General features: G+C 36.6%; 1 protein-coding gene across 1 annotated transcript; it reads right to left on the bottom strand.

Moving 5' to 3' along the window:
* Window positions 1–297: 297 nt before the first annotated feature.
* Window positions 298–16150, bottom strand: smarcd1 (SWI/SNF related, matrix associated, actin dependent regulator of chromatin, subfamily d, member 1). Its single transcript, XM_005807552.3, has 13 exons — window positions 15915–16150; window positions 9704–9882; window positions 8945–8987; window positions 7795–7917; window positions 7342–7464; window positions 7128–7244; window positions 6432–6533; window positions 6190–6351; window positions 5513–5610; window positions 4708–4843; window positions 2951–3073; window positions 1849–1950; window positions 298–1731 (listed from the first exon to the last, which is right to left on the bottom strand). The coding sequence occupies exons 1-13, from the start codon at window positions 16098–16100 to the stop codon at window positions 1678–1680; spliced, it is 1548 nt and encodes a 515-aa protein (XP_005807609.1). The 5' UTR covers window positions 16101–16150; the 3' UTR covers window positions 298–1677.
* Window positions 16151–16474: the final 324 nt, after the last annotated feature.

Below are 16474 nucleotides of genomic sequence, written 5' to 3'. Positions count from 1 at the left end.
AATTTTCTATCAGCCATGCTTATTAAGGTCAGACAGTTAGCCAAATATCAACTTATTTCCACTATGAACTAAATCATAGTATTTGACCATAAAGGATCCCACCACTGTGGGACAATAAAGGATATTTCTATTTATTAAGATCCATTGAAATTCCAAAAAAGAAGAAAAAAAATTTAATTTGAACTGATGGTCAAACTAAAATCAAAGTGAATTATTAGCAGATATTTAAATTGAAGGTCAGCTTAAAACATCTTATTGTGATTACATTTTGACTTATTTAAAACAAGAGACGACAAATACTTTTTACATATCCTTTATTATAACAGTAACATACAGAAAATAGGTTTGGTCCATGAAAAAAAGTTTGCAGATTCACACAGCTCTACTGTCCACTCAGTGTTTTTACATCTCAGAGGCCAACTCACACACCGCCCCAAACCCACATTAGTGTATTCTTTGAATTAATAAAACTCTCAAGTCAAATTTGTTCCCAACACTCTTAACCTGCGACGGGGAAACAACCCGATTTGCAGGAAGAAACTAGAGTGCGTCTTATCGGCCTCAGTCACCGTGTCTCTTTATATTAGTGAAATATGTGAAGTTAATTTGACAGGCAACATAATTTTGAAAGCATGTTGCTGTTAAGAGAGGTGGTTCAGTGAATTTGAGCAACAAAGAGCCAAATAACTGCTCTGACAGTCTAGTCGATTAATATAAATACTGTGGCAACAATCCGAGTAGACAAAAACTTAAGACAAAGATAGAGGTTAACTTCATATCCATCTGAAGTTTTTATTTTTGCTCAGTATTTACAAAACTAAATAGACTAGAGGTACCCATACTAGCTACTTTCATGATTATCTGTATTATCTAACAAGACAAGTATGGATGTAATACATATTTTTAAAACAAGGATCACTAATAGCAAAAAAATTACTAAACTTCATATTAAAAGGAAACATTAAAAAAAAGAAAGAAAGAAAGAAAGAAAGAGAACCGTCGTAATGCAACAGTGTTCTCCCACGATTCACTGAGCCGTAAAATGCCTCACACACCGACTGTGGCGCTGTCAAAACAAACCAACACAGCTAAAATCCAAGTGACACACAAACGGTCAATATGCAGCAAAGAAGCCCAACTGATCACAAACAGTCACGATCAATATTTACCTCCAGGGGTAAAAACCTGAAGGCTGGTCAGGAGCGCAAAAGGTCATTTTTAGTCTCAATACAACAGAACAAAGGCGCAAAAGCGGGCGCAACATTTTTTCCCGGGAAATATTACATTTAAAATTTCCAAGAACAATCCAACATCTCTCTGGGTTTGTGTCAGTGTACCAAATACAAAAGGAATGTGATAAAGCTAACCAAGCAGCAGAAAAATAAACCTGTGCTCAGAGAAATGTGGTAGGAAAAAAAACTTTACATAAAACCTAAAGCAGAAACTAACCTAATTGTTAATCTGCATGAAAAAAAGAAAAAGTAACATCATATTTAACAGTAAAGTCGTTTGACATCCATTCTTTCAGAGTCTTAACGAAAAATTTGCAGACTTCAGTTTGAACACACACACACACACACGCACGCCTACACACCCACACACACACACTAATCAACTCCAACAGCACAACTTGGCCCATCTCCATCCTGACGGGATGTTTCGTGGGGAAAAACCTCTTCAAGTGTTCCTGATTCCAAGCGCCTGTTCCAGCTCCTGCCGCCTCTGCTGGACCTGAAAGAAGTTTTTAAATCCAGAAAAAAAAGTCACCAGAAAGAATGCATTAAAGCATTTTGGATCAATGTAGAAGGAAATAAAGACTAAAACTAAGTAAATTTGTTAAAACATTACTTTGGAGTAGAAGTAGCGACACACGGCCTCCTGAGCCCACGGCTGATAGTAAAACTCTGCTCTCCGCTCCTCTTCTGGGTTTCCCACAACATCTGTAATGGTCTGGAAATGAAAAAATTCTAAATTATATATTTATATAACTAAATAGGATTCTGTCTCAACAGGAACTGCAGCTGATGAAAAGCACATGGTCTCCGTTAGAAGGACTGCTTTCATATTATTTTAAATCGGCATTACCCTCCTGTGCTGCAAAAATTCACTTTTTGTTCTCGAGTCAAATCAAGATTATTTACACATCACATTTCAGCAACAAGGCAGTTTAAAATGCTTTACACCATATAAACATCATACAGTCACCCCACTAGTGATTGCATGATGTTTACATAATCTACAAATTAGATTATGTAAAATACTATCATCAAAATTATCAAGCAACTCAGCATCAAATATATTGATCAATGTTCCAGTTACTAGGAACTGGTCGCAGTTTATTTCTGGGATGCTGCATTTAAAGAGACGATAAATGTGTTTGTGGTGATAAATGTGGTGTTTGGCCTCTGAACCCTCCTGAGCAGGTTTTCCTTTTTTTAAGGCTGCACTGATTTCACCTGAAGACAAATCTCAAATCTGCCTAGAAAAAAACAAACAAAATAAAGATGGAATATTTTCATACAGAAATAAATGTTATTTGAAGACATCTAAATGCAAAAATATGTTCCGTCAAGAAAAAAAAGTCAGTAATTGGTGAAAAACAATAAGTCAAGCCAATTTACTTTTGTGATGCATCCTGTGTGCAGAAACAGGCAGTGCTGCGTTTTCATCTTTTTGGGCCCTTAGGGAATTTATTCTGAATAGCACAATCACACAGAAGGGCTTACTCAGCTTGGACTCATCTGAAAACCTGACATTATAACCAATATCTATGCTTCAGAACATCAGAAGAGAGAAATATTTTTCTGAATTCAATCATGTGTCATATCCTCCGTGGAAAATAACCGAAGAGAGTCGAGGGAGGATTTCTGTAGCTAAACTTGCGCGGTATTCGCTGTAACATTGAAGCACAGATAAGCGGCCAGTCTGAGGTCATGACACACAAACTCACCTTGAAGTCCCTGCACTGGGACTGAAGCCAGTCGTTGATAAAGCCCTGAGGATCCCTGGCAAAACTCAACATGAACTCCCTCTGGGTTTTCAGCTGGTTGATGGTCTCAATAGTTTCATGGATCTGAGGAAAATTTGACAGGGGAGGGTTCATTCATCTCTTTAAAGTAATCATAAATGTACATATTTGATCAGCGCTAATCAAACAGAATATCAGAAGCACTGATTATCTGAGAACAAGGGCTGCTTTAATAATTTACTCATCCAAAAACGCTGCATCAGGAAAACCCTGGAAGAGGTGTCTCCAAAGTGTTCTGGGCTTTTTTTATGAGAGGTAGGAAGGCTGATAAATCTCTCTCAGAGTGGTTGTTGTCACTATTTTAATCTGTAATGCACCTTTAGATACAAGCTTAAAATATAACATAAACAGAACCTTACATTTTTAAGGGATTCCGCACAAGTTAGTAGGACTGAACATTTTGATTTGTTTCCTGTAACGTGAGAAAACTTCTACTGACGGTCCTGAACTGTTCCTGTGGCCTGTAGGTGATGGCAACATGCCAACAGATACAGAAAAAAGCCTTGGGAACGTTGTTAAATTTTGGGCAAATAAAGGCTGAGTCTCACAGGAATAAGCAATCCTCACCAAAGTCAAAGTAACTTAAGAAAATCACTGGCGAAACCCTTAAATAGTAAAAGACTTTCCTGTATATTTACATCATTAAGCTGTCTCAGAACAAAGACTGGCCAGGGGGACGTCCTTCAGCAGGACAGCTTTAGGCCTCATCAGTGTGATTACAGGCCTCACTGTCAAGGTAATGACTGCTAGCAGGAAGTCAGGCAGGAGGAATAGCAATTTTCACAATTCCTTCATGTGAAAATTGCACATGCAAATGTGCAGAGATGGTTCAGGTAAATGAAAACTTGTTTGACAACAAGGTAAAAAAAAAAGTAAACGAAAAAAGGTTTCATTTACTGGTGCACCGACTGCTGTTATCTGGACGATCACAGATCTTTAAAATATCTTTGTTTGGTCGATAGTAATTTTACTTTTTAAATAACCGACACTGTCAGGTGTCAGAAGGTTAATGTTTTGGTCTTATTTTACTACAATGCAAACCTGTCTTACCTGCACATGATGTAGTGTTCTCAAATATAATGAAAAGTTTAGAGCTTTTCATTAATGTTCAAACTACTAAAATAACTAAAAAATACATTCAGTTCCTCCAATTTTTCTCATCTTAAAAACAAAGCCTCTCACCGAAAATTAACTGCACAGCAGCATTTTGCTTATCAGAATCACAAGGTTTGAGGTCAGGTGAGGACAATCTTAAAAATCACCAATAAAGTGTCCTGACTTTTAGGTTTTCTTGTAGTGCAATAAGAAAATAGCTGTTAAAATGTAAATTAGTTTAATGGATAACATCAGTTTCACATGCAAGTATTCGCCAATTGCCCAAATTAAGAAAATCAGGGCTGATTAATTGGTGTAACTCTAATTTCACTTGTTTTCTTTGAATTAAATGAACTGAAATCTGCCTTAGGAATAATAAAAAAAACAAACAAAGAGAGAACTCTGAATCTTAAAAAATAGATGCTCAGTGGAGTTCAAAACTGACTAAAACCCTAAATACTATTTGATATTATCTGTAAAAACATGAAAATACTTCCGCACAATTCCTTCAGAAAACACCCAGACAGAGTATAAACTAGGAATTGCCTCAGAAAGCTGCTAGACTCTCGGGTCGAGGTTCTCACCTTGTTATCCAATCCTGCTATTTCCTGCTGACTTGCTGTGGAGAGCAGGAATGAGTTCATCTGTGTCTTCAGCGTGTCATCCACCTCCACATCAATGTCATAGCAAGCAGTCTTCTTTTGATCATTGGGATCCACACTGATGAGAAATATTCCCCATCAACTCTGGATTTCACCCTTTCCAACCAGTACTTACAAAAAAAAAAAGGATTTTCTTCCAATCCTTCTTACTTTGATTTGCCATTTTGTTTGGAAAACGTTTTTAAATGTGTTTAACAAGACAAACAAATTCAAATAACTTCAGAAAACATCTGAGCTTACTTCTGCACAGTAAACTCAAACATGGTTGTCAGCGCAGCATCAATATTTACACAATAACAGTTGCAAACGACTGTTTGGATGTAATTGTGGTCAGCGATTGTACTTCAAGGCCCATGATTTCATGCTGTGCATGCCTGTGATATATTTGTCCGACGGTTAACTCAAACTGTCCTTCATAGACAAAACTTACACAGAAATGCTGAAACTCATGCAGAAATCAAGTGATATAAAAAAAACAGGAAATCACAAAAAATATCACATTTAACATTTATGTCGAGTATTGGTGTTGTCCTAATATTGTTTAGGATATGTGACATTTTTATGAATAAAAATATGTGGCACTAAAATATTGACCCAAGACATAACTACAGTAAATAGTGCCAGGCTTTTTAAATTAAGTCTGAATAAACTTAACAGGCATTGTTTAAATTCATTAAAACACATCAAATTCACATGGAACTTCTGCCTCTTGTATTCATAGCCTTACCTGATCACATGGTTGATGATGATTGGTTCTGGAGGCATCAGCAGAGCATGCAGGCGCTGTGGGATTTCGGAAAACTTCATTCGCTGAGTTTCAAAAATCTAAAGAGGGAAAAAAAAACCCTCCAATTATTTCAAAGTAAAAAACTCCAGTTATTTCAAAGTATTCACAAGTTTCAGATTCCAACAGCTGTTTGGCTGAATCAAGCATTGACTAAGCAACAGACACGAAGCAAAATATTTGTTTACATCAAGAATATTCTGTAAGTTTTATCTATAATGGCAAACTTGTAATCCCTGCTGCTGTTTCTTAAAAAGGAATGAGAGTTCTAAATATTTCTATGCTCTTTTCAACATCTCTAAGCTCCATTGTTGTAGTTGAAACAAATGAAAGCATATTCTATATAAACATCATACATTTCACACATGGAAAGTAAAATAAATCCTTTTTAGGTTGTTTATCTTGGCAAAGAACTTGTGCCGAAATTCCTGGGAAACCAGAAGGACACCAACAAAACTACAGCCGTACAAGGACACAGAGAAAGAGAGTCAGACTGTAAACAACGAAAAGACAAGAACCAGATCCACTCCGACACATCAGCATCATGATCACACAGGTTTTATTGGACATATTAAAATCAGTGCTAAGTAGGACAATAAGTGCAGAAGTTATCTACTCACTTGCTGGAGGTATTTGTCACAGTTGATGAACTCGCGCTCATGCGGATCTTGGAGTTTGTGTGTTTTGACGTACTGCCACAAAGCCTGGATGATGACAGGTCTGGTCTGAGTGTGGATACCCAACATACGGGCCAGTCGGGGGTCCAGCTTGAACTGGGGAGGCTGAAACAATGATCAAACACAAGGTCATTTAAAGCAAAATGGACCGGGCTTTAAATAACTCCAGCAAAACAAAAACACACCTGGTAATCCAGCATGAGCAGGACGGTGCAGCGAACTCCCACATCACCGGGCCTCTTCACCTGGAAACCATCCGTCTCCTGGGTAGTGGCCGTCCTGTGCCACTAAGATAATGCACACAACATTTTAGGATATCTTATATTTAACAATATTCAATTCCTACTGTAGCAAGACCAGAATTTCTGTATGTTTCACAAACTTTTTAAGTGAATTATGGATGGAATTTAGACCTACATTTCCACAGAAACATTTAACACCTACATTTCCAGGCAAATGGCGATAAACTTGCACTCATGCAAAAATGCTAGCTACTTAGCAAGAAAGGCTATATTGGCAATTAGTTAGCAGTAGCTTCAGCCTTCTCAAGTCATGAATGCGATGACGATGTCTGAGTGCGATTCAAATTTTTGCCTGACAAAAAAAATCCCAGGAGAAAAAAAAAATACATAGAATGTATGAGATTAAATAGTTAAGCCCTGGGAATTTAATTTAAGACATTTTAAATTAAAGCATTTATCTAAAGTTCATTTTAGATAAATTAACTTAAGACTTTTTAAGGATGTGTGAATACCCTGAAAACACTTGATTTCACAATCATATAATCTACTTTTCTAAAAACAATCATATGGAAGAATAAAACAAACAAAAAAAAAAGACAAAGACACAAGCAGATCAGTAAATGAAGGAATCCGTCGTACTTCCACAAGGTGATTATCTGGTCCATACAGGTCTTTATCCAATTCGATCACAAGTGACTTAAAGAAGGAGGAGAACTTTCTTTTTTGTTTGGTAGCTTCATACTTGGACACAGCAGTCTGCAAACAGGTTGAAACAGCAATTTACACATTTGTTTTAAAGAGAATTGAATTGTATAAAATCAAAATTCAAGTGTATATTAGTGTAACAGTTTACATCTTCTAATAGTCGCCCTTCAACACGCAGCTCCCATGATGCAACTGTGCCTTCTCCATCCTCAGCATCAGGCTTTGCAGGATTGAAGGTGTTGGATATAAAGATCCGGAGCTTTCTCTTTTGCTGTAGAACCATGCAAGAAAACATTCACTTTATGTTTTTGTAATTACATAAACAGTCAGCTTGATTAAAAATAAAGTGTGTAACGCTTTACAGAAAGTAAACACAGGAAGGACAGTCAGTATAGAGCTATATTTGTAAGACAGGTTTGACAGCTTTACAATGGCACCAACACTTTCTTTAAACATGATATCCAAAGAGCTTCCACAAGGAGATCATCATAAAATAAACCCACATGAGCATAAACAGTATTGTGAAAACAACTTGAAAGCCAAAGCATTTACTGAATAATAACTGATTAGTTAGAAGGCCATAGAGTTTAAGAGAAAATACCTTTATAGGCCTTTTTAGGGCCTCCTGAATGTCGAGCCGTTTGCGCATGATGGTCTGATCCAGCTTCCTCTCAAAAGCCAGAAGATCCATGTAAGCCTGAGACTCTGGGACCAGCTCTCTGATCTAGGACCAAACAAACAAGGACGACACTTCAAGCCTAAAGGGAGCACATCATGCAAAAATCGACTTTTTAAAATCGCTTAAATACATTTTGTTGTGTACTTGGAGTCTCTAGGAGTGCAGAAAGGTTTAACAGAGTCTCTCTCACAACTGCGTAGATATTTATATTCTATTTGGGCCATATTGTTCAATTTTCTTTATTCCTAGTTACATTTTCTGAAGTTCTCTTTGCTTGCATGAAGCACTTCAAGGATGAGTGTTTCAGCCTCCATTGGTATTAAGAAGGATTTGCTGAAAGACTTCCGTTTAAGCGGTCAGTTCCTTCTGTCTATGGAAACGACGGATGCAGCAAAGCGGCAAGACGCAAATAATGCTAAAACGACAATATACTTTATTTTAGACATGAATCAAACTACAGAAATGGCAGAATGGGGTGTATTTAAAAAGACAGCACCAGCAGGAGTTGCTCTTATATGAGCCTCAGAACAGCCTGTGCAGCTTCAATAATGATTGATGCCAAAGCACTGCAGTCCCACTTTATGTTGACAACAACTTTATGAATTAAATGGAAAAATGAAGAATATTAAAGTATGATATATCCATTTTAAGAAGCTAAGAAAAAGACAGAAAATTTTCTGCTCAGGAGAACCAAAACTGGAATTACAGACAAACCATGTCACAACAACTACAATTTTCAAAGTGAACAGAAGTACAGAACAGTGGATGACAAACCAGGCCAGTAAAGCATCAAGTCGAAAGCTTTAAATAAAATTTGAAGCATTTTTTGTTTTATTAAGATGTACCCTTTTCAACTGAGCGAATATTGCAAAAACGGATATACAAAAAAATAAACTAGCATTTTTTGTGGTACACCATCATGTTTAAATGGTACTGTCAAAAATCTTAACCATGTTATATCAACTGTACTGACCTACATTATAACTAAACCTTTTCAAAACAGCATAGGGCAAATAAGAGTTTAGTTGGAAAAGTTCATAATTCATTTAATTTCCACAAAGTAAATACTCACCCTCTGAGGTAGAATTTTATCAGCCATTTTCTTCTTCTTTGTGCTGTAAAAAGCAAATAAAAAAATGGATGAGTGCAAGTTCGCTTTAATCTGAGATCTCTCATCATAAAGAGACCAAAAATACCCCCGCCCCCCCGCACACACAGAGAAAAGAGTCCAAGCATTACCACCATAATTAAATTCTTCATTTAGACTGGAATTGAATCAAAACTGCTGCAGCCATTTAAATCCTGCAGCTGCAAACATACTAAATTAAACATATACATGAAAGACAAACATTTTCCATCTGCCTTCCAATTTAAACAAAGCCACTTCATCTAGGCTTACTGACTAAAAATAAACTTCGAGGTGTGTTATATAAAATCTGAATGGTTGGACCAATGTGCAATTTGATCATTAGCTTTGGAATTGATCACCGGCTATCTGGTGTGGTCTAAACAACTCAACAAACAAAAACTGCTTAGCAAAACTGATGAACAGTTTAACACAGAGTTTCATCAGAGGAAGATTTTCTGTTCACCCATCAAATAACATTTTTAAAAGTTTGTTTTTTACTTCCTTTTATAATAGTTTTTCATTCTTGTTGAATAAGTCATTGCGAGAAACAATGATTGTTTGCATAAACAGATATCTGCCCTGCTGGTAAAATTTAAAACATTTTTAAGTATTAATGCTATAATGGAGATAATTAAACTCCAGCTCTCGGCATCGATCTTTTTGCTTCCTGCACGGCTCAATCGAGAAAGCTGAGGAACTCACTGCTGGTTGCGGTTCTGCTGTTGCTGAACCTGCTGGATCTGCTGAGGAGCGGGTCTTTTTCGGGACGGGTCCATCACGCCGGGCATCCCAGGGCGAGACACGGGGCTGCTGCCGTAACCCGGTGGGCCCATGGCGGGGCCTTGCGGGGTCATACGGCTGGATGGGGGCATGCCCGGTCTCTACAGACAAAACACAAAGCAGATCGTTAAAAAATGTTGCTGAATTTCACCAGAAATAATGAATGAAAAGAAGGTTTTCAGGTGTTAAACATGAACTCCTGTTGTATTTCTTACTTTTATTTTCATACCCAGGCTGGTAGAAAAACAGTCTCCATTTTTGCAAAGTGTTGTAGATGTGAGGTGCTCAATTATTTTCACTCACCAAATGTGACAAAAAAATTTTTAATGCAGTGATTTAATTGGAGATACAGGATTTACAAAACCTTGTAATCTATTCTTTGGAGATGTAAACTCTCTTGGCAGTAAAGGAAACATCCAGTTAAGCTGAGGACACATTTTTCTTCCCTTAGATTTTAGCCATAATTTTCAGTTGGGTAAAGAAAGCACCAGTCTGCCATGGCTAGTTGGCATAAAAATCTGACACTGTGACAAAAGGAAAGATTTAAATCTTTAAGTGGTGCGAGGGGAAGAGACTGAACTTCATCTCAGTCGCAGTCAATCAAGCACGTCTGAAGTTTCTGAGTTGAATCTGGATGCGGTTGGTAAATATGAAGTAATTATCGACCCAACTAACAGGCTGTCAACAGCTGACGAGAAGCGGAGAGAGTAAACCCACTGTGGACAACATCAATGTAAACACACAGGAGCTTGTTATAAGAAGGAAAATTAATGGTTTTAAGATTAATGTTTGAAATTTAAATGGAAATCAACCCAATATTTAGAGTTTACAGGAAGGAAGCAAGTCAGTTATATAGGATAGTTTAAAACGTCTGCATAGTGTTGAGGTTTTTGTAACTTTTTAGACATAAACATTAAACTGAAAGATCATTTAAAATGCACGAGTCATTTTTGTATTTAAATGTAATTTTCTGAATACAGAATTTGTAAAAAAAATAAATAAAAAAATGAATATACTACTAAAAGGCAAAATTGTCATCCTTTTTTGTCTTCATCTTAGTTTTAATAGTAGTTGGCAAAATGTTTTCTAAACTACTAAATTGTTAGTAGTTTAGCAAACGATAGTTTTGTGTTCTGTTGGTTTCAGTTCCTTTGACAAATCATGCAGTCTGTTATCTCTCATCAGGTACAGACGTTTAGTGTGTGATATCAAGTATTTTACTCATCATCAAACATCTGCTTAATCCAGCCTGTCATTGTTTACTCAGGATCTTTTAAAATCTTTAAAACACTGCAACAGATGTTTCATGTTTCCCCTTTTACTTAAATACTGGCAGGCTGGCAAACATTAGGAGCAAATAATTGTTGAATAATTGTTTGAATCACTGCAGTATTAGTTTGCTTAAGCAAAGTGATAACTAAAGCAAATGTGCTGATTTTAATGGAACTACTAATAGAAGTACCAACAGTAATCAGTAAATAATAGACTTGCAAATGTAGCAATGAAAAAGACAAAAACACCAAATTATAATAATAAGCTCTTTTATTAAGCTTCTTTTCATGTGGACTACCGATTCAGATTTTGGCTGAAACCAATATTTTTGCCTGGAAAATATCTACAAATCAACCAAAATCAAGGAAATGGGAGCCAATTTATTGATGCACCCCATGTACAATAAAAAAATATATTTCCAGGCCTTAAAATTGGTTATGACAATACAAATTAGTGATCTGTAAATATGAAAATTTGATTCAATATTGATATTCAATATTATTATGTGCCACTATGCACAACATTTCAAGGCTGTTATGACTGATAACCGATATTTACAGATATAATACACATTTCTCTACTCATTTGACACCATAAAAAAATCCACAACTCCACTGATATTCTTGGTTTCAGTTAAAAACCCAACAATTTTGTACTGCAACACTATCACATGACCACACAATACCACAAAGGCAGTGAGATTGAAAACAACATTAGTTATCAATATCAACCCATTTTACTTATGATAAACAGATGGACATTAGAGTATTAGCAACATCAATTGTAACCAATGTTAAAGCCCATATATTGTGTATTCCCAGTACAAATAATAAACAGTTTTCTCCAATTTAATCCTCAATATCTGATTATGTAAATTTATCACCTAAAAAAAAATCATAACATTTTTGCTAGGACTCCAGCATCTAGGTGTTTTGGTTTTAGCACATTCAGCAGTCATATTTTCAAAATGTTAATCCCAAATATTACATCTTCAGTCAAAAAGGATAAATGAGTATTTAGGGAAATATTGGTACATCAGCATAACTCTCCCATTAAAAAAATTATTATGTCTGCAAATAATAATCAATAAAATGTCCATACAAAAGTTCCTGCTACGACTGCAAAGAACACACAGCATATTTCCAGTGTCAAAATGACAATTTAGCTTCACTATTAGTTCCTTTTAATAAATAATACTGTTATGAAGTACATAGTTGTTCACATAGCAACAACATAAATGCATGCACAATAAACTTTAAAGATACCTACAAGGTTTATACATTAGTGCAAATATTATAGAATTCGTAAAACCCAAAAGTAGTAGTGAACATTAAGGAAACATACTGGGTGTGTGTAGGTTTCACCAGACAAGCAAATTCTTCCCATGCCTCCCTGACAGGCAAATACAGAGTAACAACTTCAGTCAACTCACCAAGCCATGTGCTAGAAACTCAAACAGACGACTTCTTGTGTTTGACTGCATGAGTGCAGAAGAGAGAAGATAAACCACGAGACGCTGACTGCAGCTTTTCCTCCAGCAGTAAGTCCAGCAAATGGGACAGATGAGAGCAAAACACACCTTCCTCAAGCCGTGCTGGAAGGGAGGAAAAGTGCCCGACTTCAACAATATAGGCTCTGTCTTTTCCACACAACACTTATGAGTAGGCAGAGGGAGACTGCATGGCTTTCATTTAGTGCTTTTTACACTGTGCATCAGTACGACCTTGCATTGCCTGGGAACAACTAGTGATGTGAAGCATTCAGAACAAGAATCCTCTCCTTTTTTCCCCCCACTGTGTTGTGAAAGGCTGCCTGTGTGAGTGAAAGCAGCCAAGGACGCTGGAGGAAAAAAAAGAGAGAGATGCAGCATCTTTTCTCTGAATTGTGCTCCACACTGACAGCATTCTGCAAACCACCAATAAGGGATTTATCATCCTAATCATCACTATTTGTACCATATCAAGCAGCATTATGGCTTTGAATTAAGACACAATACCACTAGCAAAAGGAAAATCTATAATCTAGAAGATATAAAAGAAGCTATCTAACCATGAATCACTGCGACCATGAGGGTATGATTTAAAGCTGTGTGTAGTGACAATATGAAGGGCATACATTAAAAAATACAAACACTAACCTCTCATGTAAAGCCGATCACTAAGCAACACATGTATTATCAGCTTACAGAAAACATGTCTGCCATTACTCAGTTTCAGTCTGACTCTAATAATGTGATAAGACAAAAGAAAACCAGCCAACTCTTCTGTTATACAACTGAGCTTTTAAAAATAGTGATTATGTTTTGTAGGTCTGTCATATTCATATGGAGATCATTTTCAATTAATTCTAATACAATAGATTTTGCTGGACAGTGACTGGAATGACAATCATTCCAGAGGTTATTACGATAAACAATAATATTCCTCAAGGAATATAATGCTGATAATAATGAAAGAACACATTATCAGAGATCAATAAGCTTTAAGTGTTATGATTTAACACTTGAACTGGAAGACATTTTAAATTTCCAAAATCAATATACAAAAACAACAAATAAAATGAGCTATGAAGTTTCTGTAGACAGCTGTCTTTCAAGAAAAGTGCCAGTTGAGACTGAAAGGTTTTGTCATTCAGTTTTTGGTAGAAAGAGAGAGAGAAGAAGAAATACAATCAATCACAAAAAAGGAAATTATTGAGCTTGTTTCAATTTATCATGCGATTAATTAATTTATTGCAACAGGCCTCGTAACAAATAAGTTTTCACCCAACCGTATGTAATTGTAAAGTTTAACGCTGGACAAAACACTTATGAAATACTTTAATTACATTGAAGTTAATGCAATCATTGTATGCAAATTTCTATTTCAAGATATGGAGAGCTGAAATGCCATCTTTGCTAAAATGCAGGTGTGGTTGAACCACCATGCTGATGTTCTAACAGCAGGCAAATGCAGTGAAATTTGCCCCAAGCACAATTTATTTTGCCAATATGCAACTGTGATTTCTTTCCAACCAAAAAAAATAACCTGATTTGTGTCACTTCCATATAGGATACTAAATCAGAGACATATCCAATAGTTTTCAAAGCATTCAAAGTCTGAACTGTCATGCCGTATTTTATTAGATCTTAACGTCGTTGAAGCGAGACGCGTCATAATTCTGCACCAGAAGAACGCTGCAAATCTGGATGTAAAAAGTGGCTGAAAGTTATAATTATGAACTCATGAAAGAAGTCTTTGTCAGTGAAGGCATCACATCACAATCACATCACCCATAGTCCGACTCCACATCCATAATGGTCTTGTTATGATCTTGACAATCTTGTTGGCTCCCATTGCTAAATAACTTTAACATTAATCGACAGATGGAAGCATCTGCGTATGCAGGTCGCTATGGGTTATGAACTGTTCAAACAGAAGTCTGATTACAATTGCATTTTATTAGTAGCATGTGCAAAGAATAAATAATGAAATAAAAATATTGGAGTAGAGGATCACGACCTTCTGTGTGAACGCAGTGTCAATTCACATAAGCCTTAGGACATCTTGTCTCTTCTTTAAAAAACAGCAAGTTTTAAAGTAATATTCCATCATCTACTTGTGGTCTGTTAAGGTATGTCATTATGATACTAAAAATAAAATCATATTCCGTGGACCGCTGGAATCAGAACCATAGAAAATGGCTGTAAAACAACATTTTCTCAACACAATATTAAATTAAATTCTGCTTGAGATTTTATTTTAATTATTAACACCATAATTTTTATAAATACTTAACTACAAAGAGAAATAAATTAACATACAATGGTTCACACTGCAGTTGGTAACTTTTATAAAAACGTGTTTTGGGCACATAATGGCTAGAATATACATATGAAATAGTAATGCATCTACAGATGTCGCATAATGCAATGATTATATTATAATAGGCTGGCAGAACATGTAATATTCCTTTGACACAATGTGTGCACTGCTAAACGTCCAAAATAAACAAATGTTTGTTTGCTTCCAAATATGTCTGGTGAATTAATGATAATGAGGAAATACCAGATGGTTGTAGATAGTAGCAACCCATTTCATTAAAACAATGTTTCTTAATCAACCATTAAATGTTATTTTAATGGTACAGATTAACTGCGCAGTCATGATTATATGCAGAAGTTAAAAAGTAAACTAATTTTCAAGTTTAAAGTGATGCAGATGTTTAGGGGAGATGATGATAGATAATTACATACAAATTCCAATAAGATGAACAGACATTTTACAGCTCACTAAGACTAAAACCCATCCACGTATACAAAATGTTCCCCAGAGAGCATCGTCAATTTATCCCATATCAACCAAAAACAGAAAATACTCAACTAGTTTGACCCTCTTCTGAACTTTTCTTATCGGAAATCTGGTTTGTAAAAGTCCTGATTTCAGTGGACGCTTTTAACTCAAAAGTAGTTTTGAGGTTAAAACTTCTGTGTATCACACAGCCACGCCTCATCAAAGCAAGATGTTAAAACGCTAAACTTACTTTCAGGGCAAATTTTATATTGCTTGAGTCCCTTTGTGAAAAATACTGAGCGAGAATGGGAAAAAAATGACCGAAGCGCAGTTAGCAACGTTAGCAAGCTAAGCTAAAGGCCAGTTGGGACTGAGCTAACTTTAATGTTAGCAAACTGCAGGGGAACAAATTCAAACTGGAAACTCCGACCATAACTCAAAGTGAGTGATTAAAATAAGTCATCGGCTGACTCCATCCGTTAGGTAGTGGTAACTGCGCTTTGAACTGTTTCTGCGGATAGTGTTAGCCACTTGTGACAAAGCAACGGTGAGCGGCTTTGTTCTAGCGGACTGATGGAGCGATAACTCACCGGGTACCCAGGCCCGGGCATCGGAGAGCGGTACATGTGGTTCTGTGCGCCTGACGTCGGTCCCATTCTTCCAGAGGGAGTCCCAGGTCCCATACCTGGCGCTGCGCCTGGTACCGGTGGCCCAGGTCCCATTGCTCCACCGCCACCAGCAGTCGGTGTTGACTGAAATCCCCCTCTGGCCGCCATCTCCTCCCTGAATATCGCCGCCGGTGCTGGAGCGCAGCTACCGCGAGAGCGAGACCTCCGTGAAGCGTGACGTGTTTATCAAAAACACAGCGCTCTCTGCTGTTCATTTTCAGTATAAACGCAAACTGACGGTGTGAGAAACTGCCTTTCAAAAGTATCAGTATCCCTTTACTTTTTCACTTTTTCTCACATCCACAAACTTCTGTGTACCGGTAATTTTATTGTGATTTGCATATAATAAACAAAAATGTAGTGCATAAATGTCAAGTGGAAGTAAAAATGACACATGACTTTTAATACTGAAAAGTAAAGCGGTGTGCCCCAGCGTGCCTTTCTCAAAAAAATAATTTGCAAAAAATTGCCTTTGAAATTCA

The sequence above is a fragment of the Xiphophorus maculatus genome, chromosome 20 (assembly GCF_002775205.1).
Source record: "Xiphophorus maculatus strain JP 163 A chromosome 20, X_maculatus-5.0-male, whole genome shotgun sequence".
Lineage (NCBI taxonomy): Eukaryota > Metazoa > Chordata > Actinopteri > Cyprinodontiformes > Poeciliidae > Xiphophorus > Xiphophorus maculatus.
This window is presented reverse-complemented; position numbering and strand designations above follow the sequence as displayed.

Coding starts and splice junctions, on each gene's coding strand:
- smarcd1 (XM_005807552.3), bottom strand. CDS start 16,100: ATGGCGGCCAGAGGGGGATTTCAGTCAACACCGACTGCTGGTGGCGGT. Junction 6,352..6,431: donor TGCTCATGCTGGATTACCAG/GTGTGTTTTTGT, acceptor TCATTGTTTCAG/CCTCCCCAGTTCAAGCTGGA. Junction 1,732..1,848: donor GTCGCTACTTCTACTCCAAA/GTAATGTTTTAA, acceptor AACTTCTTTCAG/GTCCAGCAGAGGCGGCAGGA.